General features: G+C 36.7%; 1 protein-coding gene across 3 annotated transcripts in view; it reads left to right on the top strand.

Moving 5' to 3' along the window:
• EPC2 (enhancer of polycomb homolog 2) overlaps positions 1-25465 on the top strand; it is a 101409-nt gene that overhangs the window by 68525 nt on the left and 7419 nt on the right. For 2 of the 3 annotated variants that reach the window (XM_056117612.1, XM_056117611.1), the window contains exons 4-10: positions 321-527; positions 6088-6236; positions 7418-7550; positions 10216-10407; positions 14862-14951; positions 17052-17197; positions 17311-17654. In XM_056117612.1, the coding sequence (XP_055973587.1) occupies positions 321-527; positions 6088-6236; positions 7418-7550; positions 10216-10407; positions 14862-14951; positions 17052-17197; positions 17311-17654 (1261 nt within the window). The remainder of the gene's footprint in view (positions 1-320; positions 528-6087; positions 6237-7417; positions 7551-10215; positions 10408-14861; positions 14952-17051; positions 17198-17310; positions 17655-25465) is intronic. The other variant, XM_056117613.1, reaches the window with a different exon arrangement.

The raw sequence follows: 25465 nt of genomic DNA, 5'->3' as shown, positions 1-25465 counted from the left end.
GACATGGGATCTTTATCTCTGGTAGTCTTTCTTGTCACTCACTTAACCTGAGTGTGATCTCAGGTTATCACAGTAAGTGCAACCAAGGAAAGGAAGGGGGAAATTTTGGGTAATGGAGCTCACTATAACTCCAGGGCAAAATACTAATTTTTTTGATAAATCTCCATGTTAATCTTTTATATTTTTTGTTAGAACTTAGTTCTGATTTCTACCATCATATCTGATGATGGTTGTTAAAACTGATCACACTTTCTTCAGTAGGTATATATTTTTTTATTTTCAGGCATTATAATTGATAATATTTTGTGTTTTTCTTTTAGCTCGTAACACTTCAAGAAGCAAAACTGCTGCTAAATGAAGATGATTACCTTATTAAAGCTGTATATGACTACTGGGTGAGAAAACGCAAAAATTGCAGGGGGCCATCCCTCATTCCTCAAATAAAACAAGAGAAAAGGGATGGCTCTACCAACAACGATCCATATGTTGCCTTTCGAAGGAGAACAGAGAAAATGCAAACTCGAAAGGTAATGTGCAAATTAGATTTAATTATATGCACCTTTATAGTATCTAAAAACCAATGTTGTTTCTGCTAATAATTTTAAGTACTGTGACCATAAAAGCTGGCTAATAGCATTATTGAACCTCATCTAAGAAATTATGTGCTTTGGGGCAAAAAGCTAAATCAGGGATTGAGGGATTTTGCCTTCCACACTCAAACCCAGAGTTCTATCAGCACCACATGGTGCTTGAGCAGCACCCGGTATGACCCTAGAGACCTCTCTGGGTTGGGCCTCCATCACTGCTAAGCCCAGGTAGCACCATTTTATCATGTCTAGCCCCCTTACAGAGTACTACACTTCAGCTTGAAGTTAGTATACAATTTTATGTGAATTGTACATTAATTTTTTTTAAATGGGGTTAAAAAAGAAATTCAGCTTTTCAGTATCTTCTTTCGGCCAGTTTAAATGTTTCCTCACACCCATGTCTTTTATAAACGTACTGATCACAACTTTTTGAGTTTGCAGTTGAAATGTAAGGAATTTTTATTTTGGTTGATGTGGAGAGAACTCCAAAAGGAACTCAGAGGGCCCAGAGGTCACTCCTAGCAGTACTTGGCCAAACCGGCCAGCAATAAATGCCAGGGCCCAAGGATGTGATACTGCTTGAGCTTATACTTTCTTTGAAAGTATATTCTAATTCTGGCAAATAAATATGGACCCTGTTGCCTCTTGGCTACTTTATTGAGGTGGTTAAAGCAGGGAAAGGTTCACTTTCAAGCCAGTTTTACCAACAGTCAGAAGTAACATAGTGCAATTTTTTTCTTCTCTTCTGTGCTGTCAAGTTGGGTCAGGTTGATGAAGTTGTTCCCATCTGGTTTTCAGAAGCAGCATGAACTAAAATTTTAAGCAGGAGAAATATGATTTCCTACTGTGAAATATGGTACAGAGAAAAGCATTGTTTCAGAAGGGTTTTTATTGCCTTCCATTTCATAAAATTCACAGTAAACCTTACATGGCACTGCATTCTTTAAGATTGCAAAGTACTAGTAACATATAATGAAAAAAATGCATGAGAATTGAAGTTGGAAGTAAAGTATTTTCTGTGGATTTTTGTTTCTCCTAACATTGAAAGCTTGTCCTTGTCAGCTGTTAATAGAACAGCTGTGAAGTATAACAGCTGCCAGGAGAGTATATTTTAGGAAAAACCCTTCTACTGGCTAACAACCAGAGTTTCTATGACTCTTTCTTGGATTTCCCAAGTGAAGATGACATTTCCTGAGTTTTCAATTTGCCGTGTTCCTAACCAGGAAATCTAACATATTTTGTGAAAATTTAATGTCTTGCTTAGTAAAGAGCAGAATGAGATAAATTTATTAGTAAAATTATAAATATGGACTCTTATACCAGTCAAAGTAGAAGTTCATCAGAACCATTGAGAAATCCTATGATAGATTGCCAAACAGACTAGCAGTGTCATTTAAAACAGAGCTATTAATGGGTCTTTTCATGAATAGTATTGACATATAAGGAACATTATGAATGTTTAAATGTTACTCGGACGTAGTTACATCATTATTTTCCAACCAATATATGTTGAGAATGCTCACTATTTAGGCAGTTTAGCTAGTCCATACTTTTCCTTTACTGACCCCCACCTTTCTGTTATTTTCAACTTTCCCTCACAAGTGACACACATCTTGTTTTCCTGTGTTATTTTATTCCGTGGTGTTTTTAGTTGTGGGGTATAGATTATTTCCATTCATATTCATTATTGTTGCTTTAAAACGTTCACATGTTTCTAAAAGAAAGTTGGAATAGCAGAAAACGATGAAATATCTTCTTAATGTTTAAGAGGTGGGCAAACATTAGAGGTGTGCAAATACGAATACATCTTAACAAGCTGTTCTGCTTCCTTATCTGTCCTTACAAACTTAGAAGCATGTGCATAGCTGATCCAAAGGTTAAAGTAAAGTAGTCTGAAACATTTTCATGGGAGTCTAGAGTTTTAACTTTAATTCACTAAACTAATGTTTAATTTAGGAGGGCTTAACTCTTAGGGACTTTGTTAAATGAGATCATCTTAAGTTACTAATATGTGAGAATGAACAGACAGGGATGTCTTTAATCAGCATATTTATTTAATAAATTCGTTAATTCCATGAATACAACTGTTAGCCTGTTCTTCCCAACTTTTGTGAGGTCAAGAAAAAAAATACAGACAGAAAAAATTCTTAAGGGTTTAGGTCTGCTGCACTAACAATCACCTTGGCTTCCCCCCCGCCCCCCAAAGGCCACCGTTTTATTTTGAAGTGCAGCAGTTTTAGAGCATTTTTACTAGAGATTTGACAATTATATATAACTGGATTAGGAAGAAAAGAATTGGCCCCAGACAGAGAAATTGGATTGGATTAGGGATTGGATTTAATTATAGGGAGAGGGAATAGGACTATTTTAAAAACATGAGGGGCCAGTATGATAGTACAGCAGGTAGGGCATTTGCCTTGCACACAGCCGACCCGGGTTCAATCCCCAACATCCCATATTGTCCCCCAAATGCCACCAGTAGTTATTTCTGAATACAGAGCTAGGAATAACCCCTGAGCATCTCTGCGTGTAACCCCTCCCCTCCAAAATAAAATAAAATAAAAACATATAAATGATATCATTATGAACTGATGATTTATCAATATCACTAGATAACCATTAAAATAACTCGAGGCCCAGATTAAAAATATTCTGTAAAAGAAAAACTATTCTACAGAAATAAGTGGTCTTCTACTCTTCAGAAATGTAAAAGTGATAATCATCATAGAAAAATAGCTGAACTATTCCAAATTATAGAGGCATGAAAATTAAATATAGATTTAATCTTTTTTTTACCTATTTTTTATTAAAACCAAAATATAGTTTTAATCTTGAAATGGCGATGTACAGGGGTTACTCCTGGCTTTGCACTCAGAATTACTTCTGAGTAATTACTCCTGACGGTGCTCAGGGGAACATATAGAATGCTGGGAATTGAACCCAGGTCAGCTGTGTGCAAGGCAAATGCCCTACCTGCTGTACTATAGCTCCAGCCAAAATATAGTTTTAATCTTGAATCATCTCCTACACCAGGAAAACATTAATAAATTCTGATAATAAAATTATATCCCACTAATATGCCTCATAGCAACAGTCATGCATATATCAATATATAATAGTATTTATCCTTATAAAGGACAAATGGAGTAGCAAGTAAAATAATAAAATCTGCAAAGTAATAGGGTCACATAAATTTTAATTTCCTGATATTGATCACTGTATTATGGTTATGTAAGAGAGTATCATTGGTTTTGGAAAATATACTTTAAAGTGTTTGGGAATAAAGGGGCATTACCTTCAGTGTTTCTCAAAATATGAAAGATTTTTGGACTAGTGGAACTGGGGAGATAGCTCAAAGTGGAGCATGTTCGAAGCCCTGAGTTTTGAGCCCCAGCACTACCAAGGTGAACTTCTGAACCCACCACTGAACCTTAGATTTACAGGAGTGGTTATCACCACTTCCACCCACAGCACTGCTTCGATCCAACCCCCATCCCTGGTTCAATCCCCTTACACTGCATGGTCCTGGAGAACTTCAGGGAGTGACCTCCAAGGACCATGTTGGTGAGAGCTGAGGAGAGTAGAGAGCCCCTCTATGGCCTCCCATCACTCCCTGCATGATCATGTGTGCCCCACCCCCCAAGAAAAAACCCATACAGTGACTGCTTTAAGCAATAAATATGTGTTACTTAGAATTCTGTGAGCTTCAAGATCTAAGTACCAGCAAATTTATATTTATTATATAATTATTCATACTGTTTTATAGATGGTCATCTTGCTCTGATGTCACATAGTAGAAGTGGCACTAATTCCTGAGGATTCCACTTTGATGACCTGACTACTTCCCAAGGGACCCACTTCCAAATATCACTATGTTGGGGATGAGGATAGATTTTAGCATATTAATTTGGGAGGGACACAGACATTTGGTCTGTCACAATAAGTACATGTACATACAGAGAGCGTTTGTGCACGCTCTTGTAAATCATTTCTTGAAGTATGGATGTAGATTCATGGGGAATTCTTTATACTAATTTTGCAACTCTTTTATAGATCTGAAGTTATTTCAAAATAAAAATAAAAGAGAAAGAACAGGACTAGGGAAGGAAGAAAACTAGGAAACAGTACAGGTGTTTGGACGCAGAGAAAGAAGGGATTAAGCACAGTCCTAAAGGAGCATTTTGTGGAGGAGGTCAGGAAGGTAGGACAGGCAAACCTGGTGAAAGTTTCTGGTGCACTAATTAATATTGTTTGACTGACTTATAGACTTGTATTACTCATCTTTTGAATTTATACGTCTTTAACTTGCTAGACTTGATTCTTTTGCATATCGGGGTCATGTCAGTACTCTACAGAGAGCAGCTACTTTAATATTCACTGTTATGTTCATTTTAATATGCTGTGTGCTAATGGGACTTAGTTATGTTTTATGGGTGAATACTAATTTTCAGTGGCAGAAACACCACAAGAGAAAAAAGAACCAGTCTAGATAAATCTTTCTTGATGTATTTTTTCTTTTATGACTATTTGATCGTGCATATTTACAATAACTTCTGTGTTGCAAATAAACAGAGGCTGCTAATTAAAAGCCAGTCTCCACTAGTTACTAAATACGACTTTACTCTGTTGGTACAAGTCATTTCTTCCCCTTGAAACAAAAAACTGTCCCTGCGACATTCAGCCTAAAGGTGCGGGATCAATGGTTCACTTGGGTCAGTGGGGGGGGGGGGGGGGGAGTATTGGGGAGTGGGAAATGGGAGGAGGAACAAGACAGTGTCAGGGATGGAATTCGGTGCCCTGAGCATGCGGTCCTCCTTCCCGCCCAGTTTAGATACCTCCCCTTATCCCAAAATTGAAGAAAAAAAAAAACCTTCTTACAGGTACTCTGAAATTCCTAATTTTACCAAATTCCATGTTTTACTCTGCAGTGAGATGTTATTACACTGGATGACATGTAATCCTTGTCATCAACATGCTTTGAAACCACTTTCAGTCTTATTTCTGAATTTCTAAAGTGACTGGTTGTGATAGATTAAGCTTTCTATTCTCCAATTTCAGGTAGAATGAATGGATATGTGTTTAATTAGACTCCTTTTAGGGAATCTTGATTTGAGACAATTGTTTGTATTGAAAAATATTTTGCTACAATGTGAATTAACCCCATTTTCTGTTGTACTTGCTTTTGTTTCAGGTAGAACTTAATTTTTTTCTTGACAATGGAATTATCCCTTTTATTTAATTCCATGTATTCATCAGCTAGCAACAGTCTCTTTTTGGATACTTACTGGGAAATGTTTACTTGTATGATAAACATTTCCCAGTAAATAATTTTTGAAATGTACATTTTCAAAATTAGTTTCCCTGTATATTCTTGAAATGATTTGAACATTTTACTTTTAATAAAATGAATTTGGATTTAATAAGATTTTTTTTAAAAGAAGTGAATTGAATAATTCTTCTAAAATTATTTTTTCTATTGAAATTTTTTCTGTACCTATAGAATCGTAAGAATGATGAAGCCTCTTATGAAAAAATGTTGAAATTGAGACGAGAGTTCAGTCGAGCCATAACAATTTTGGAAATGATTAAGAGAAGAGAGAAAACAAAACGAGAATTATTGCACTTAACCTTAGAAGTTGTAGAAAAAAGGTAAATGGTATATTGTAATAATGATAACAAACGTAAGTTGTGGAGAAAAACCAAGTGGTAATATAATGGAACAAAATAAAATTGGTGCTTTTTTTTTTTGCTAAAACTGTTGAAAACCTAACAAAATCATACTTTGAGATTGTGGATACCAGTTTTATTAAATATTAGATTGTTATTAATTTATAGCTCTTCTAAATGCTTTATTTTTTGTAGAATCATTGAATTTTATTTATGAAAGGCTAGAGGTGTGAGAGAAATAACAGTGGGTAAGGCATTTAAATTTTGCACATGACCATCTTGTGTTCACTCCCCAGCTCATGTCCCATAAGCAACTCCAGGAGCTGGTCCCTAAGCACAGAGCCAGGAGTACACCTTGAGCACAGCTAGATGTGGCCCAAAACCAACCAACCAACAAAAGAAAAAACAAACAAGAGAAGTTAGATTGTTTCATCCACTTCTTTCTATTAAAAGTTGCTTAAAAAAATTTAGTGACGGAAAACATTAATTTTATCTTCTGGTTAACTAGAAAGCATCCAGTTCTTTGTATTAAAATTTAATAAAATTTAGTGACGGTGAACATTCATTTTTTTCTACTGATTAGATAGAAAACATTTTGTTTCGATCCTTTCTTGAAAATGTATTTGCTATTATTTTTCCTCCATAATCAAGTAGACTGGACTAATAAACCTAACAAAATTTGTTGTGCACCTGAGGCAAGCATTCTACACCTCCTTTCCCAGTACTTGAAAATAGAATATATATGTAGGAAGTTTGTTTTTGTCTTCTGTGTACCAGAGATTCAGGGTGGGTTTTTCATGGTTTTTACTGAATCTCAAATAAATCTTTGTTGCTGCACATTTTCTCTATTGCAAATAACGTAACTATTGAGTGAAGAATTATCTCAGAAGACTACATGCTTTGCATGCCGGAGGCGCTGGTTTGATCACAGTCTCCAGAGCACCACCCAGTTTTACCCCATAAGCACTGAGCTAGGGAATAGCCCCAAGATTGCTAGGTAGGTGTGGCTTGCCCTGCCCCACCCCACACTCTCCAAAAATAGCCTGTTTATTGATTTATTGATTTTGTTTGATTTGTTTCAATTAAGTAAGGTATCATTGGGTTTTTTTCCCCCTTATATTTAAACTCTGCAACATTTTCTTATATTTTGTTGCCTTCTCAAGATACCATTTGGGAGACTATGGTGGTGAAATCCTTAATGAAGTGAAAATCAATAGATCAGAAAAAGAGTTATATTCCACTCCAGCAACTCTTCATAATGGAAATCATCACAAAGTCCAAGAATGTAAAACTAAGGTGAATATTCTCTGGGGCAAAAAGCATGTATGGTAATACTGAACAGACTTCTGCAGTTCTCTGTATATTTTGATGACGATAGAAAATAATTAATACTATTTAGCTCTTGTTATTTCTCAAGCGCTTTGCTAGGAGTGTTTACTTGCATACGACTTTAAATCTTTATTAGCAATCTTTTGAATTCAGTTTTATCCCATTTGACTTCGAGATCACAACAAATAAGTGCCACATTCCTTGAATCCAGATCTAACACCAAAGACCATGTGGCTTTCCACTCTGCCATCGCTTCCTTAATGAATAAGGATAGTTGAAATTTGCTTACTACAGCAAATCTTTCATCATAGTTGTAGGCATCAAATTTCGTCTTTTTAATTAAGTCTTTTGGAAGTTCTTGTTGCATTATGATTGGCAGCATTGCATTTATCATTTAGTTTTTACCACTAGTGACTTAGAAAATGTTCTCTCACTTAAGGTATTATGCTTGTTTTTTGACTTCAGACTCAGTCATGACTTTCAACTCTTAGACCGAAGAATAACATTTACTCACTGTTCACTTAGTGCAGTAGTGAAAGCAGTCCTTTTCACTGTAATCCCACAGTGCTGTTTGTAGGTCTAAAAAGTTGAAAACCACTGAATTAAAGTATTCGAATAAGAGATATAAAAATAATTAATCATCTTCTTAAAACTTTTAGAGAGCTTTGACTTAAATAAAATTATAGTTTCTGAAATATTTAGAAAATCGAGCTTTGTTATGTAACAAATTTAAAAGTGACTTAGGGTGTTTGTGGAAAATTCATCTTTAAAAAATGTATGCACTACTCACTTTTCATAGGCTTGTTCTTAAAGGTCAAGAAAGAATGTGGATCAGGAAGACTCCTCTGATCTCATGCTCGATTCTCATGTCAAAGTTCTTTCTTATTAATCACAGGCATTTAGCCCACCTACCTGATTGATTGTCCATAAATTACTACACTCACCTTTATAACAAAAAACATTATCAGTGAGTGCAATATCATTTTGTAAGGTTGTTTTTTGGGGGGGGTTCTTTGGGGGGTTTTTTGTTTGTTTTTTTGTTTGTTTGTTTTTGAAGTAAAACATTTTATTTGGAGGTTTTTAGGAAGGGGAAGTAGGGAAAGAAAGAGTAATGCACTCAAGAGAGAACCCGGGCTTCTCCAAAGGTGGAGAGAGCCCCTCCACACACCTCAGCATCAGATATGAAAGTATGAAAGCACACATCTCAAGAGGGGAGATGGGGGACTGGAGAGATAGCACAGCGGGTAGGGCGTTTGCCTTGCACGCGGCCGACCCAGATTCGATTCCCAGCATCCCATATGGTCCCCTGAGCACCGCCAGGAGTAACTCCTGAGTGCAGAGCCAGGAGTAACCCCTGTGCATTGCCAGGTGTGACCCAAAAAGACAAAAAAAGAGGGGAGATGTGGGCGACACATGTGCTCAGCCATGTAGGTGCAAGCAACACATGGGCTCGGGCAGCATCTGTGCCTGTAGGGATTTTTTTTTAATCCACTTACATAAAGTAGTGCTTTTTGTAGCTTCGTGATTGATTGGCAAGCATAGAATATGAAAATATCACCTTAAAATTACCCATAGTTAGTCTTTTATATTGATCTAGATCATCTTTTAAGGCTGAACACAGCCTATTTAAATACTAAATTTGAAGATACAATTACTTTCACTGTTGCTCTATCCCATTACAGCTATAACTGTATTGACTTTGTCACACATCCACCTTAAAATGAAGGTTGTCTCTTTGTTTCCAAAGAATTGATATCTTCCTTTTGATGTTGTAGCTGTAATCATTGTATAAAGTAGGGAATATTTGCTAAAAAAAAATATGGTACTTAACATTATCTTTGCGTTACTTTTTTTTAAAGTTCAACAGTAGTTTTAACAAAAATCTAGGCTACAAGGGGAAATGTATGACTTCCTAAATATTTTTACTCTTAGATGACTTGTACTTTGGTGCTTAGAGTAGTCACTTACAAACTTTTGTAATGTGGTAAATCCTGTTTGTGAATGGGAGTGCCAGAATACTGAAAAGAAGCAGAGCTGCTCTGTCAAAGTGGGGCGGGTGGCCGGCACGGAGGTGTGTCTGCATCCTACCTCCCCTGTCAGTTCCTGCCAGGTAGCCTCTCAAGTGCCCCTGCAGAACTCTGCGGTACTTGAAAATCATGGGATTACTGCAGTCGGGGCAGTAATTATTCTAATAAGTGAAGTTTTTCTCCTTCTACTTAATATGCTTATTTATATCCAAAAAATTGTCATCCCTGGACCATTTTCTAAAATTAGAAATAATGAATAATCTAATTCAACTTATGAAATACCTTTTCACTAATTAGTTCAGTGAATTTAAATAAAATTTAAATTACTTTTAAAATGCTAGATTGCTAAAAACAAATCACTGAAATCATTTAAATATTAATGGCAATATAAAAAGCATCATAATTATTTTTAACATAACTTGTAAAAAGTAAAATATTTTTCAGTTTATAATCACCTCATTTTTTTTTTACATATTAAATACAGTAAATAAAATCACCTCCTCGGTCAAAATGTATGTTTTTTCAAGGAGCAGTCTATAGTTTTTCATGATTTCTAAAATGATTTTCATTTCTTCCTTTTGGGGGAATAATCGTCATGTAAACAGCACCCTCATCATTTGTCTGTGAAAGAAGAGGCTTCTGATGTGGTTCGTCAAAAGAAGAAGTACCCAAAGAAGCCTAAAGCAGAGGCTTTGGTAACATCTCAGCAATCCACTCCTGAGACATTGCCTGTGATCAATAAGAGTGACATTAAGCAATATGACTTTCACAGCTCAGATGAAGATGAATTTCCACAGGTGCTTGTTTTAAAACTATTTTAAAGACATTTCCTTTAGTCTTTTGTATTATATTTCCAACCATAATTGACATTTTAGGATTTTGATTCTTGCTTTCTTTACCCAGTGTTACTGCATAAACAGTAAAGGTAAAGGTAAAGGCCCTCCCGTTGATCGTCGATTTGCTCGAGCAGGCCCAGTAACGTCTCCATTGGAGACTTTGTTGTTACTGTGTCTGGCATATCGAATACTCTCGGTAGCTTGCCGGGCTCTCCGAGAGGGGCGGTATCCACATCATATGCCTAGCTACTGAAATGATACTTGCATTTTATTACTTTTTATCAGTTGGATAGAATTTTTTCCTTTGTGGGATATTTAGGTGGCTTTCTGTTTTCCTTATCAAAATCAACATCCATCTTTCCTCTTTGTTTTTAAACTAGATTTCGAAGAATGGGATTATTACATCAAATTATAAATATATATTTACCAACATATTTATAATATCTAATACATAATTTTTTATATTTACCAATAGGTCCCTTTTTTCATTCATGGTCCATCCACCATACAAAAAGTTGTATTTTATAACTTTTATCATAAAGTTTTTTAAGATATTTGGCAATAGCTATTTGATGCCAAAGATGATTTATAAGAACTGTTATAACTGTTTCCAAATTTTAACCTATGAAAATTCATTAGCTTATATAACATTTTTGCTGTTTAAAATTTATACCTCAACTGGAGCGACAGTGTAGGGGTTAAGTTTTTTGCTTTTTGTGTGGCCAACCTGCCTTCTATCCCTCGGACCTCTTGGTCTCCCGTGAACCTCTGGATATGGCCCCCAATCCAAATAGTTAAATGAAATGTATTTTTTTACTGCTGGGGTGGCCCTGGCACTTCAAGACCTAAATAGCACTGCACTCTCTGGCCCTCACATTAGACCAGTGGCTGACCTGATTGACCAAGGATCACCAGGAGGAAGATTGCCTGAGCATCCCCATAAGTAAACAAAAATTATTCCTTTTGCATTTTTGGGTTTTGGACTGCACCTAACATACTCGGGGCCTGCTCCCACATCAGTGCTCAGGAGTTAGTCCTGGCAGTGCTGAAGGGGCTGTCCTATGCTGGGATCAAAGCTGGGGCTCCAGCCATTGAGCATCTCCTGAGCCACAAAATTTATTCTTGATCAGACATAAGTGTTTGCAATTTTTGCATTGTAATTTTACTCATTGTTTCTGTTTTAAAATTATTTGTTATATTAAATGATCAGTTAAAAAAAGCAAGACTGTTTAGCACCTGCTTCAGCTGGTATAACCAACCTAAAGAGACTACTATATCAAACTATAAAACATGTTTTCCTGAATTTAACAATTCACAGCTCTTAAAAACTTTAAGAAAAACAGTACGGGTCCTGAGTGATACACGGGTTAAGGCACCTGGTTTCACATGGTGGGTCCTTGTTCAGTCCCCAACACCACATATGGGTTCTCCAAGCACCACGAGTAATAAGCTTTGAGTACTGCCAATTGTAGTCCACCAAAAACAAAATAAGATTTTGAAAATCACAGGTAGGTTTGGAAGCAAGATTGCTTATAAAAAACTTATTATTGTAACTATTTAAAATCTAGGGTTTATCTAAGATGTTCCCCTTTCACTGGATTACATTATTTTTACATTTGTCCAGATAATATTTTGGAGTTAATATGCATTTTAAATTTTCATGCTTGGATTTTATCATTCAGTATGTTCTTTATTACATTTGTCAGAGGATTATCCAGTTTGACTCAGGCAGGGCATTGAATAGCATGTAACATTAATGGGATGACATTTTTCAGAGAATAAGTAAACCGTATCCTAATCATTTTCCAGATAGGAGTGTAGGGAAGATCTCTAGGCATAGAAAAAACTCTATGTTAGAAAGAACTGCCGGAGCAATGCCAGAAGGGAAGAGAAGTCCAGAGTGATGCCTGGAATAGTGGCCTCATGGCAAATGCCTTCTACTTTTACATACTGGGAAATTATTAAAGAATATTAATATTATTAGATAAATGAGTGTACAGTTGCCATATACTGGTGGTACTAATGAGGACCTATAAAGTTTTGTTCTACATTCTTAGCCCTTTTAAGAATGGTTGGTACCTTTGGGTACTATGGCAATGAGAAACTTCTTTTTTGCTAGAATCAGATCGTTCAGCCTGATACTTAAGGAAAACTCAAATACTAATTATATGTTAATCATGCTATAAGGAATCTTTATTTCTATTCCAAATTTTTAAGTTTATCCATATATCCCTCAAGTCCCACCCTATATGAAATTGCATTTTGAAACTTGGATGCCTCTGCGTACTTGTAGTAGGTTAAATCAATTTTGATGGCATCTAATTATTAAGAGTAATAAGTAGTTACTTGTTGGGCATATAGCTATAGAACAGCGTAACACAAAATTAGGATTTGTCTTGTTCTTGTTTCTGATTCTCCTAATATAAGCTCTTTCTTCCTATGTCTCCTGCTAAATCCCAGAATCCACTCTTAGGAAACATTGGTGGGGAAGATGGCTTGCTACATTCTATGCAAAGAATATCTGAGACTTTGTGGCACATCTCATGTGTATTTTAGAAGAAATAGATAATTTTCAAAGGAACTGATAAATAAAATTTACAATAGGTGTTTTGGGTTTTTTTTTTTCTCCAAATTTTAGGTTTGGGGCTTGTTTCCTCAGGAAGTATATTCAGCCCCAGCTTACTCTGTGTCTGTCTTCCCCATAGGATTTCTCTAGTTATATTGCCCCTCGAACCCAGTTTCGAATCCTCCATCTTTCTCAAAGAGCCCAGAAAGCTATCGGAAGTATGCTGCCCGCATAGCAGAGCCTGGCAAGCTCCCCGTGGTGTATTTGATATGCCAAAAACAGTAACAACAAGTCTCACAATGGAGATGTTACTGGTGCCCGATCAAGCAAATCAATGAACAATGGAAGGACAGTGCTACAGTGCTCTCTTGCCCCTCAGACATGTCTTTCTGAATGACCCTGCTCAGTAGTGATTACTTAGTTTGGTAATAATATGGAGGAAATTTCCTCCCACTAATAAGGATTTGAGGAGTCAAAAATTTACAACTAGGGCTTCAAGTTCTGCAGCAGGAGTACCCTTGGGCATCACCAGACATGAATAAAACAAAACAAAAAAACTTGCAAGTAAATAAGCTTGAACTAGCATTGTCAGGAAAAGATATGTGAAATTGAAATTTGAGACAACTGAGACTTTTTAGAGCTGAGCACCGGATTCAAGGGACTGAAGTACATGCGTTACATGTAATAAAACTGGGTTCAGACACCGGCAACACTTGGATCCATGAGCATTACTCTGAGAGTAGTCCCCAAGAGTGATACCCCCAAAACAAACCAAAAAAATTTCAAAACTTAAAAAGTTCAGCTGTTTCAGGTAATTACTTTGCTACCGTGTCATAGTTGCATATTGTTTAGTTGCTTTCTGAGGTGGCCTCCCTGTGGCCCTCTCAGATTATAGAGATACGTTTGGCCTGTGCCACATGTCTCCAGCAGAATGCTGAGTAGTATGTGGTGACAGCTTTTGATTTATTCTTCAGCTCAGGCTATAGGCTTATCACTTCTCAGCAACTAGTCTGCTTTAGCATGTCATCTTTCCTCTTGTAATTTTTCTGCTTTAACATGTAATTTTCCTTTAGCATGTCATCTTTTCTCTTGTAATTTTCTGCCTATGTAAATTTTAAAAGTAAACTTTTAAAAATCAAGTGAGAAGGAAACAAGAGACTCTTTTTTGAGTAAAATGTATGCCCTTCGTGGCTTTTTTGATGGAGGGGCTGCTTGCAAGCATTTCTTTTTAACTTTCTGATTTGAGACTTTGTTACTGAGAGATAAAATTAATATATTAAATATATACTCAACGGGGATGTTACTCAGTAGTAGAATACTTGCCTTGCATGTGTGAGGCCCTGGGTTTGATCCCTGTCACTATAAAAAGATACATATCCTCCTATAAGATGAAGCATAATTCTTTAAAATATATGTGGCCATTGTATATTATTTCTGAAGTATAAGTGTTCTGTCAGGTTGTATAAAAACAGTGCTTTGTGAGTCTGTTGCACATACATGTTCAGAAGCATTCTCCTGGCTCAGTTTTTTTTTTTTAATGTTCTTAGGGGTTAGGGTGATAACTCAGAGGGCTGGAGCATGTGCTTTGCATGCTGGAAGCCTAGCTTAGATCCCTAGTATCACATGGTTCCCCACACACCCTACTAAGAGCCATAAGCACTACTGAGTATTGTCCCAGTAATAATAGTAATTAGTTTTTAAATGTTTGGGGGCCTATTGTAGGTAAGATTGGATTGATTTAGGATTTGTCAGTAAATTCTAATTTTGGAATATTGCAGACTGTTGACTTTTAATAACTCCTAAATGGATGCCTTGTGCCTCTATTTTATTTTATTTTATTTTATTTTAGGTACCGTCCCCAGTATCAGAACCTGAAGAAGAAAATGATCCTGATGGTCCCTGTGCTTTCAGGAGGCGAGCAGGATGCCAGTATTATGCTGTAAGAACTTTATTTTTTGTGGTGTTTTTGTGAACAGGAATTAACAGGTAACTCATGTCAAGGTGATTTAGTCTTGATCTAAAAATGGAAGTAGTCCAGCATTTTTTATTTAATATCTCCTGTGTGATAACAAAAGATTTCCAAAGGCACTGAAGTCTTTCAGAGTAAATGAGAGTCCTTTACTTTGAACTAATAATTCACACATTCTAGAAATGTAGTTTCACTTTGGGCTCTTAACTATATAACTCAACAATTAACTAAAAAATCCTTATACTATTGCTAGGGTAGGTAAGCCCAGGATTTTTACTTGAATTTCTATTGATTGATGTTTTTAAATGTACTGTTAGGTAAGCCAACTTCAACATACATATCTAGTACATATAAAATATAAAAGGAATCATGTTTAAATTCAAGGCAATACTTTGTCTAATAATTGTGTTCTAATTTTTGACAAAAATAGCCTGGTGCCATTGAGTTGGTTTTTGGTACAGCATTATGTCAAGGAATGTTTTGATACAACATTATATTAAGGAATGATCCTTACTCCAAAAGACTCCAATTTTAAGATAGTCCAACTACCAAGTAATGAGGATGGCTTTTCATATTTATCTTGTGGAGACATTTTGTTTGCTGCATTATGGTAAACATGGTACACTTACAATCTTAGAAATGTGTTTGTAGTCAATGTAGGAGATGTTGGAAGTTGTTTGCAAGTTATGCTGGAAGGGATGGTGAAATTATGCTGATTAGAAGTGGAAAGACAAAATGAAGTAATAATGGGAAGACAAATGGATTGTGTGTTCTTAAGAGAGACTGGCAGTTTGACCCATGCATGCCTTTTTGAAGTAGAATTTCAGTTTAATAAAACTTCATTCTATATATCTGTTTTTCTAGTTTTCTCTCATATTTTAAAAGCCACATTATTCTTTGTAAATACTCTTTCTTTTGGAATACCCCTAAATGGTACCAGGGATAGACAGGCCCTGGATTTGATTCCCAACACCCAAAAGACTTTAAAATATCCTAATATATTTGTATTTATACTTTTATTTTTGGAACGATAGCACAGTGGGTAGTGCGTTTGCCTTGCGTGCAGTCGACCCAGATTCGATTCCTCCGTCCCTCTCGGAGAGCCTAGCAAGCTACTGAAAGTATCCCATCCGCACAGCAGAGCCTGGCAAGCTCCCTGTGGCGTATTCGATATGATAGAAACAGTAACAAGAAGTCTCACAATGGAGACATTACTGGTGCCTGCTTGAGAAAATCGATGAACAATGGGATGACAGTGCTACAGTGCAGTGCTACTTTTATTATATTTCATTATATTTTTGGCATTTTGGGCCACACCCGGTGATGCTCAGGTCAGGGGTTACTCCTGGCTCTGCACTCAGGAGTTACTCTTGGTGATGCATGGGAGACCATATGGGATGCAGGGGATCAAACCCGGGTTGGCCAAATGCAGGGCAAGTACCCTACCCACTGCACTATCGTTCTGGCCTATATTTGTATAAACTAAATTTGAATTATTTAGATACACAGATTTTTTTATTCTATTTTATCAGAATTTATTTGTATAAAGTTATTAAACCTCATTTTTATAGTTTTACACCTGAATTTTATTTGGGGGAATTAACGGGGGTGTGGGGGGTGGAAGTGGTTCTTGGGCTACTTCCAGGCTCTGTGTTCAGGGGTAGTGGTGGGGCTCCAACCTAGTCTCCTGTATGCGAAGCATGAACTCTCAGCCTACTGAACTCTTCTCTAGCCCTATTCCTGGGTTTTTTTTGTTTGTTTGTTTGTTTTTTTTTTTTTTTTTTTTTTTTGCGTTTTGGGTCACACCCAGCAAAGCACAGGGATTACTCCTGACTCTGCACTCAGGAATTACCCCTGGCGGTGCTCAGGGGACCATATGGGATGCTGGGAATCGAACCTGGGTCGGCCACATGCAAGGCAAACACCCTACCTGCTGAGCTATCACTCCAGTCCCCCATTCCTGAATTTTAATTGTTCTGTTTAGTGCCGTAGTTATTTTTCATCATGATTTAACTTTTCCTCATTTCATATTGGCACCATGAGATTTAATTTTTTTTTCTTTTTTTGCAGCCTCGTTTGGACCAAGCTAACCATTCTTTTGAAGCTCCAGAATTGGCAGCTTTGGATAAGCTGAGATACAGGCATTGCCTTACAGCGCTCACAGTACCAAGAAGATGTATAGGATTTGCAAGAAGGCGAATTGGCAGAGGTGGCAGGTAAACTTACCGTTTTTGGCCTGTGTTTTTTTCTTATAAGTTAGTAGAAACAATGTAGAGGATAAAGTAGTTAAGTTCTTTCAGGTAATACTGAACTTTATATTGTATTTCAGGGTCATAATGGACCGAATATCCACAGAACATGATCCAGTCCTAAAACAGATAGATCCTGAGATGCTGAATGGATTTTCAAGCTCTTCCCAAACTATAGACTTTTCTTCTAATTTCTCTCGGACCAACTCTTCCAATAAACATTGTGAAAATAGACTGTCCCTTTCAGAAATATTAAGCAATATAAGATCATGTCGACTACAGTGTTTCCAGCCAAGGCTACTAAATTTACAGGACAGTGATAGTGAAGAATGTACCTCAAGAAAATCAGGGCAGACTGTGAACAATAAAAGAGTTTCTGCAGCATCTGTAGCTTTATTGAACACCAGCAAGAATGGCATATCAGGTAAGTCGTCACTTCGTTAAAAGCTTATCCTGATGATTCTTTTCTCGTTCTTATGTCTTGTTCAGTAAGTAAACTCTCAGGGTAAATTTTGAAGGTTTGTCTTATCTGTAAATGGAAAGGAATTTAACAAGAATCTTTTTGGCACTGTAAGCAGTAAAACTTTGTTTTGGTGGCTCTTATTTAATGACACTATTGTCCTAACTGCTATCTATCAAAACACTGACTTACGTTTTGAATGTGTGTGCTTGGTGTGTAAATATATAGATGGAATGCATGTCACATTCCACATAGGCAAGTGCTTATAAGCTTGTAGAAGATCAGGATAGAAAAATACCATCTGCTTTTGTTGAAGAAGCTTTTTTCATCTTTGCGGAAATATTTTACCCCTTGGGAGTACCATTTAAAACCTTCTTTCCAAAAAGTATACATTGTAAATGATACATACTTTTGAGAGAATCTATAATATTTTTGTTTTCTTTTGTAGTTTTTATCACATATTTATATGTTAACTTACTTTATAATTACTTGTCCCGCACGGCCGAGCCTGGCAAGCTCTTCGTGGTATATTCGATACACCAAAAAGAGTAACAATAATAGGTCTCATTCACCTGACCCTGAAAGAGCCTCCAATACAGCACCATTGGGAAGGACGAATAAGGAGAGACTGCTAAAATCTCAGGGCTGGAGCGGATGGAGACGTTACTGGCGCCCGCTCGAACAACTCAATGAATAACGGGATGACAGTGATAATTACTTGTATAATGTGTTCATTGAAAATAGTGCATAGATTCCAGTGACAAAACTAAATGTGACTTGATACCTATTTTTTTTGTGAAACATATTTGTAAATTATGTTCTAGATGCACATTTTGTATGTGAAATTATGTTAAATTTCTTCGTCCTGATTTTAGTCACAGAATTGGTCACAAAACTGCTTATTTTTAAACTTGACCTAGACATTTGTCTGTTTAAAGGTTGTAATGGAAAATTGGATTTGTTTGAATGATTGGAAGTTGGCATATCATTTCTCCAAGTTAGTTGGGTAATTTTCTCCTAAAAAGACTTAGGTAAGGAAAATGACTTCCCACTATATAAAATCTTCGTGAGTCTTTCTTTGAAATTTAATGAGCTTTTGAGGCCAAATGCATAAATAGCTAGTATGATTTTAGTGTTCTTAGAAACCTAAAGGTAGCCGGAAGTTGATGAATATTAGGTAAAATCTTTCTTTAAGCCAACTCACAGACATTGTTCAAATCATTTAACTATACTAGAATTCTGGTACCAAAAAAACTGAAGACTTGACTGAAAAGAAGGCTTAAAAACCTATCATGTACAGGCACTTGTAATTATATTTGACTGTAGACTGAGTTCCTTTTTTTAACCAGTGATTTTCATTGCCTCCCCCGCAAGTTATCTTCCTTCTTAAACATGGCCAGATATTTGCAGTTTTCTACTCTACATTCCAAATCGTTTTACCTGAGACTCTTTTCCAAGAAATATATGTTGTATATGTTGTTATGTCATATTTGTACTCTTGATACAGAATATAACTTCAAGTAACAATATTTTCATAATCACAATTACATGTTAATACCATGCTTCCACTTTGTATAAAATGAGCATTTCAGTATTTCAATATTAGACACGCAAGATCTTCCCAGGAATTTACTTTATTTTTTTGTAGTTTGTTTTTGGGCCAACCCAATGATACTCGTGTTATTCCTGGCTCTGGTCTCCAAGGTCCTGTGGTGCTCAGGAGACCATATGGAATGCTGGGGATCAAATCCTGGTCGGATCAAACCCAGGTTGGCTATGTACCAGGCAAGCACCCTACATGATGTACTATCTTTTCTGCCCCATCCAGGAAACTTAAATCTTAAATGTGTTTGTAATTTCATAGACAAAAATTTAAAAGTTTTGCCTTTCCCTCTATCATCAAAAAAGCTAGAACTTTTTTGGTGTGTATAATTTTTCCTGTCTTGTGCTTTATAGTGTAACACATTTCTTACTTCTCTTAAAATATTTCAAAACTTAGATTAGGAGCCGGAGAAATATAACAAGAGTTAAAGTACTTACCTTGCCTGCAAGATTTTATCTCTGGCATCATATATGGTCCTCCAAGGCCACTTAAGTGTGGCCCTCAAAAATTACAATAATAAGCAAATTATGGCTTCAAAAACTAGAGAGTCATAGAGAGAGGGAAAACTTCACAGAATCCTTTAGTAACATCAGCTACATATTTGGAAAGCTCCATTTTTAAAGAGTGATTCTGTGGAGTTGGTAAATAAATGTACACTGGAAGAGGGATAGGTGTTGGAGCACTGAATGACTGAAACCTAATCATGAACAGCTTTGTAACTCTGTATCTCCCAGAGATTCATCTTAAAAAAGAAGAAGAATGGTTTTAGGGGCTAGAGTACAATTTAATTTATTGAATCAGTGTGAATTCAAAGTTATTCGTGAGTGAGTTTCAGGGGTATAATGTTCCACCACCAATTCTTTCACCAGTGTCCACTTATCTCCACCAATGTCCACAGTTTCCCTCCCACCCCCACAGTCTGCCTCTTTAGCAGGTACTTTTATTCTTTTTTCCTTTTAGGCAGTATAGTTTGCAGTAGCGTTACCAAGAGGGTCCCATGTATGTCACTACCTCCTTTCAGTGCCCAGTCTGTGTCCAGAGTGACCTCTACCCTGTATCATTGACGTAGTGTTTCCCTCTCCCACAATGAATAAGGATTCATCCTGCCCTTTGTTTCTGTTGTCTTTGGGCATTAGTTATTCCCCAATTATGTTTCTTTATCACCCACTAATGTTCTGAACAGATCTGTCTTATTCTTGTAGAGGGCAACCATAAGTGAATTCCATACTAAGTGGCAAAGGATAGACATTTGTCTTGTCTGTAATGCTTTTTGTGAAGCTGTTTTCAAAACTACAAATTTTCTAGGCTGTGGCCTTTTTTTTTTAAATTTTATTGAATCACCATGAGACAGTTACAAACTTTTATGTTTGGGTTACAATCACACAATGATCAAACACTCATCCCTCCACCAGTGCACATTCCCCACCACCAATATCCCCCGTATACCCCCCCGCTTTCCCATCCTCCCCCTGCCTCCACGAAGCTGTTGCCTTTCTATGAAGCTCTATCATTCCTTCAAATCTGAATGAAATTTAGCTGGATAGAGCATTTTTGGTGTGGTGGTAATTTCATTGAAGTTTTTGTTTGTTTGTGTACTGTATCCCACCATTCTCCTCTGGCTTGTAGAATGAGTCTCATTTGATAGACCTGCTGTGAATCTTCTGGGAGATCTTTTGTACCTTAAGTTCCTTTTATGATTTTTCTGCTTTCAGCATTCTGTCTGTCTTCCACCTTTGTCAGTGTAATGTCTTTTGGAGTTTTTCTATATAAGGGTCTATTTCACAGGGATCCTTTGAGCCTCCTGCATGTCAGTGCCTGTACTTCTCAACTCTGGAAAACTGATTTCTTTAGCAAGTGCTTTTTCATAGAACTGACCTTTCTCTCCTTCAGGGACTCTTAGCCTCATTCTATCACTGTGCTGTGCATTTCCTTTAAAACTTTATTTTTGTTTCCTGTTATTTTCTGATTGAGATTTCTTGGAGTTCCTTGACCTTCTTTTCCTCACCTGCTTTTGTTTGTTTGTTTTTTGGGTCATTCCTGGCGATGCACAGGGGTCACTCCTGGCTCTGCACTCAGGATTACCTTCGGCGATGCTCAAGGGACCATATGGTTTGCTGGGAATCGAACCCGGGTCGGCACATGCAAGGCAAACACCCTACCCATTGTGCTATCGCTCCAGCCCCTCCACACCTGCTTTTATTCTACTGTTCTAACCTTCTGTTGTTTTTTGTTTTAATTTTGTTTTGTTTTGGGACCACACCCAGTGTTGCTCAGGGCTTACTCCTGGCTCTGTGCTCAGGGATCATACCTCATGGGCTTGGGGAACCATATAGGGTGTTGGGGGATCAAACCCGTTGGCCATGTGCAAAGCAAGATGAATTGCTGTAGCCCCTTACGTTGCAATTTTTATGTCACCTACAATATAATCTTCATTTCTGACGCTTCGGATTCTAGATTTCTCATTTCAGTTCTCATACTTTTTTTCTTTGCTAACTCCCTTTACCATTATTTATTTGATCTTCAGTATGATGTCACTAAAGTCATTTTCTGAGCATTTACCTAACTGGTTAGTACTGGTGGTTACTTTAGTGTTATTATTTTCACTCATTGAACTTGGTGCACCTGTACTTGTCTTCCCCGTGTGTTTGCTGTGCTGAGGGTTAATCTTTGTAGTTAATCCTCCTGGGAATCTCCAAGGAGTTAGGTTCTTTACCTTTTCTGCTCATCTTCACCTGTTGACAGGAAGTTTTATTATGGGCTGCATGGTATGTAATGAGTAGAGCTGTCAGTTTGGGAGATGTGGAGGAGGGCCTGCTGAGAAGGTAGCAGAGGGGGTTAGGTACAGGTGCCATCCGGGAACCAGCAGGAAAGGAAGGGAATCTGCTTCTAGATCCTAAAAAGGCTTGGACATCTTCCTGGAGGGTAGCAAGCAGGGATTCAACAGAGTCACCTTAAGTGTTTAAAAATTGCTGTATTATACAAGGCAATGATCCTGACCTTCAAGGAGTTTGCAGTACTAGACAAATACTACATCTTTATATAACTAGATGGCATAAGCTTTTAATAAGTTGGGACTTGTCATTTTTAACTATTCTTTTGAGATCTTGGTCTTAAATACAAATCTCAAGAAGATGTTTTTTATATCTAAAAGTAGATTTTATTTCTCAGATTTTAAGGCCCAGATTAATTTAGATTTAATCTTTGTTTTTACTAATGCATGATTGTAAATTTTTTTATTATTGATGTTAAAAAAGTAACAATGGTTTTTTAAAATAATATCCAAATATTTCTGTTTTACAAATTTTTTGAACTACTGATATTTTGGGTGGTTTTCCCAAAAGATATTCCTAATACAAAATTTTTCTGGTTTCTCTTTTTATTCTTAAATAGCCATAAATGTTTGTATACATAAAAGTTTTGAAGATAGCTCAAATTAGTTTAGCAACTAGAAAGTTGGAAAACACAACATAAATTTGGATCCAGTTTCTTTTGGGATATTTAGGTTTGTTAGGGGAAGTAAGTGGAGGTTATGAGCAAATGAATGGTGTTAGCAAGACCAAACAGCAAATAGCTTTAACCTCAAACCGGTCATTTTATCAGTATTCCTTTCCTATATTTTATGTGTATATATGGTATATATAAATATTTATACTTTTATAATTATATATAAATATTTGTATGTTAGTATATAGTCTTATTATATATAATAAATATATTTTTACATATAAATAACTTATGCTTCATAAGATAAAGGTAAAGGTAAAAGCAAGTATTTCTAGGGTCGAGGCATGGTGGGTAGGGTGCTTTCCTTGCACACAGCCGATCCCAGGTTCCATCTTTGACATCCCATGCAGTCTTCCAAACCCTGCCAGGAGTAAGCCCTGAGCACCACCAGGCTTCCGCGCCACCCCACCCTCCAATAGCATGGTATTTCTATCATCAGAAGCACCTCTAGCTGGCAGAATTTTGTTAGTCATGGACTGCAGACTTTGTGGAGGGCCTCCCCAGCGCTCCAGGAACACAAGAGTCACTCCTGACCGTACTTTTCGGACTCTGTGGGCCTGAGGTGCTGGACCCAACAGTGCGGTGGTTCTGGGATTCACCAGGCACAAAGGCTGGCTGGGCCAGAGGTGTTCATGAGGCTCGGGACTGAACACTTGCCTTGTATGTGCAAAAGATTGTTGAGCTGTCTCTTGGGCCTCAGAGTAATTTTTTAAATGACACCCAAAAACTTCCTAGACCCCAGCAAATTCCAAGTTCATTTCCTTTGAATTGTTACTCTCTTTATACACATAGGACATAAATATATTTGGGTTTAATTCAAAAATCTGGCCTTCCTGCTGCTCTTGCTTCTAATAAATTGTTTTTTGTCTTTTCCCAAGGTTTTTAAATAGTTGGAAATTTGTAAATACTTTACCTTTTCATTTGATTTTGAAGATTAGAAAGTTAGAGTTAAATTTTTTTGTCTGTTGAAAAATAGAACTCTTGCAGTGTGAATTTATCATTCACAAAGACAGACATTTGATACGTTGTTCATTTGCTATGATAAATAATGTGTACTCCAAAAATGCAGGTAATAATAAAATTTGGGAGTGAGCACAAATAAGCCCCAAAGTTTTCTGGTCTTTTAAAGATAAAATAGTTGTTGAGGCTGGAGTGATGGTACAGCAGGTAGGTGTTTGCTTTTTCTTTATGGCCAACCTGGATTCTTTCTCTGGTACTCTCTAAGGTCCCTTGAGCACCATGGGTGTGGCCCCCAAAACAAAATCCATTAAAAAACAGATGAAATAATTGTTACAGCTCTGAAAGAGCAATTTTTCTCTCATACTCCAGTACATATTTTAAGGATCACCCTATAATAAAAAAGCAGAAATGAAAGCATATCTAGAGCTTTCCTTCTATGGAGCTTAAAAATTTTTCTAATAGAAAATATATTTTGTATAACTTGTTATATAGGTCTAGTTTATCATCAAATTTTTTAAAAAATTTTATTTGTGATACTAATAATAGAACACTTGGAGTTAAGTAATGACTGAATATAATTTTTTAAAATAAACATTCTTAGAGAGTTAAGTTTATAATACTGACTTTTAACTAGTAATGAATTAGGGGTGTGATTTTGAAGGTGGATTGTCTCCAGACTCAACTCCTTTAGGCCATATTGATTAGGAGGATGCTCAGTTGCATGAACCTTGGCTCACTTATACATGCACACACGCACACATGTGTGTATAAATGCACGTACATGCATATGTCTATTCTTTCTAATCATGCTGTAAGAATTTATAGGAAGGACTCTGTTCTTAAGGATTTTCCCTCTGTATTCACCCCTAACCACTAATACAGTACCTTGCATTATAATAGTAAATGCTTGTTGATTGGGTAAAACAGTTGAAAGGAATAAGAAACATGAAGTACAATTACTCTAGTAGAACGTGTATTCTGAATTACATAACATTTCTTAACTATAAACATACTAGCTTCTATGGAAATAATTCTGTCATCTAATCTTAAGTTTGGGTATATTTTTTGAGAAAATGTGGGAGAAAGCATATATGCTGTACCAACGATTCTTGGGGCCACGTAGTCTGGGTGATAGAACCCAGGGCCTCACACATGCAAGGAATACACAGTTTGGGTCACCTTCCCAGCAATCTAACATTTAACTGCTCTTAAGCAGAAGTTTTCCAGTCTTTTTAAAGATGTCTTATTTTGAGTTCCACTAATTTTCAACGCTATTGGTCACAAGCATAATTGATGACAGAGATAGCAGAGGATATGTTGTGTCTCACTTTCTGGATACCTCTAAATTTTAATCCATATTTTTATATATAGTGGCTTGAACTGTTGTTTGTGATAAGGTTAAATGTGCATATTTTTCTCTTGATGTAATTAGAAAAGTATTTTTACTTGAGTGCCTTATGTGAAAACCATGAGTTATTTATAGTCTGACGGTCCTGCTTTCTTACAGTTACTGTTTATGTTTTGTCAAATACTTTACCTCCTATAGTAACCATAATGGGCTGGAGCAATAGCACAGTGGGTAGGGCGTTTGCCTTGCACACAGCCCACTGAGCCAACCTAGGTTCGATTCCTCCGCCCCTCTCGGAGAGCCCGGCAGGCTACCAAGAGTATCTCTCCCACACGGCAAAGCATGGCAAGCTACACGTGA

Source organism: Sorex fumeus, unplaced genomic scaffold, assembly GCF_029834395.1.
Source record: "Sorex fumeus unplaced genomic scaffold, SorFum_2.1 ptg000035l, whole genome shotgun sequence".
NCBI classification, from domain to species: domain Eukaryota; kingdom Metazoa; phylum Chordata; class Mammalia; order Eulipotyphla; family Soricidae; genus Sorex; species Sorex fumeus.
This window is presented reverse-complemented; position numbering and strand designations above follow the sequence as displayed.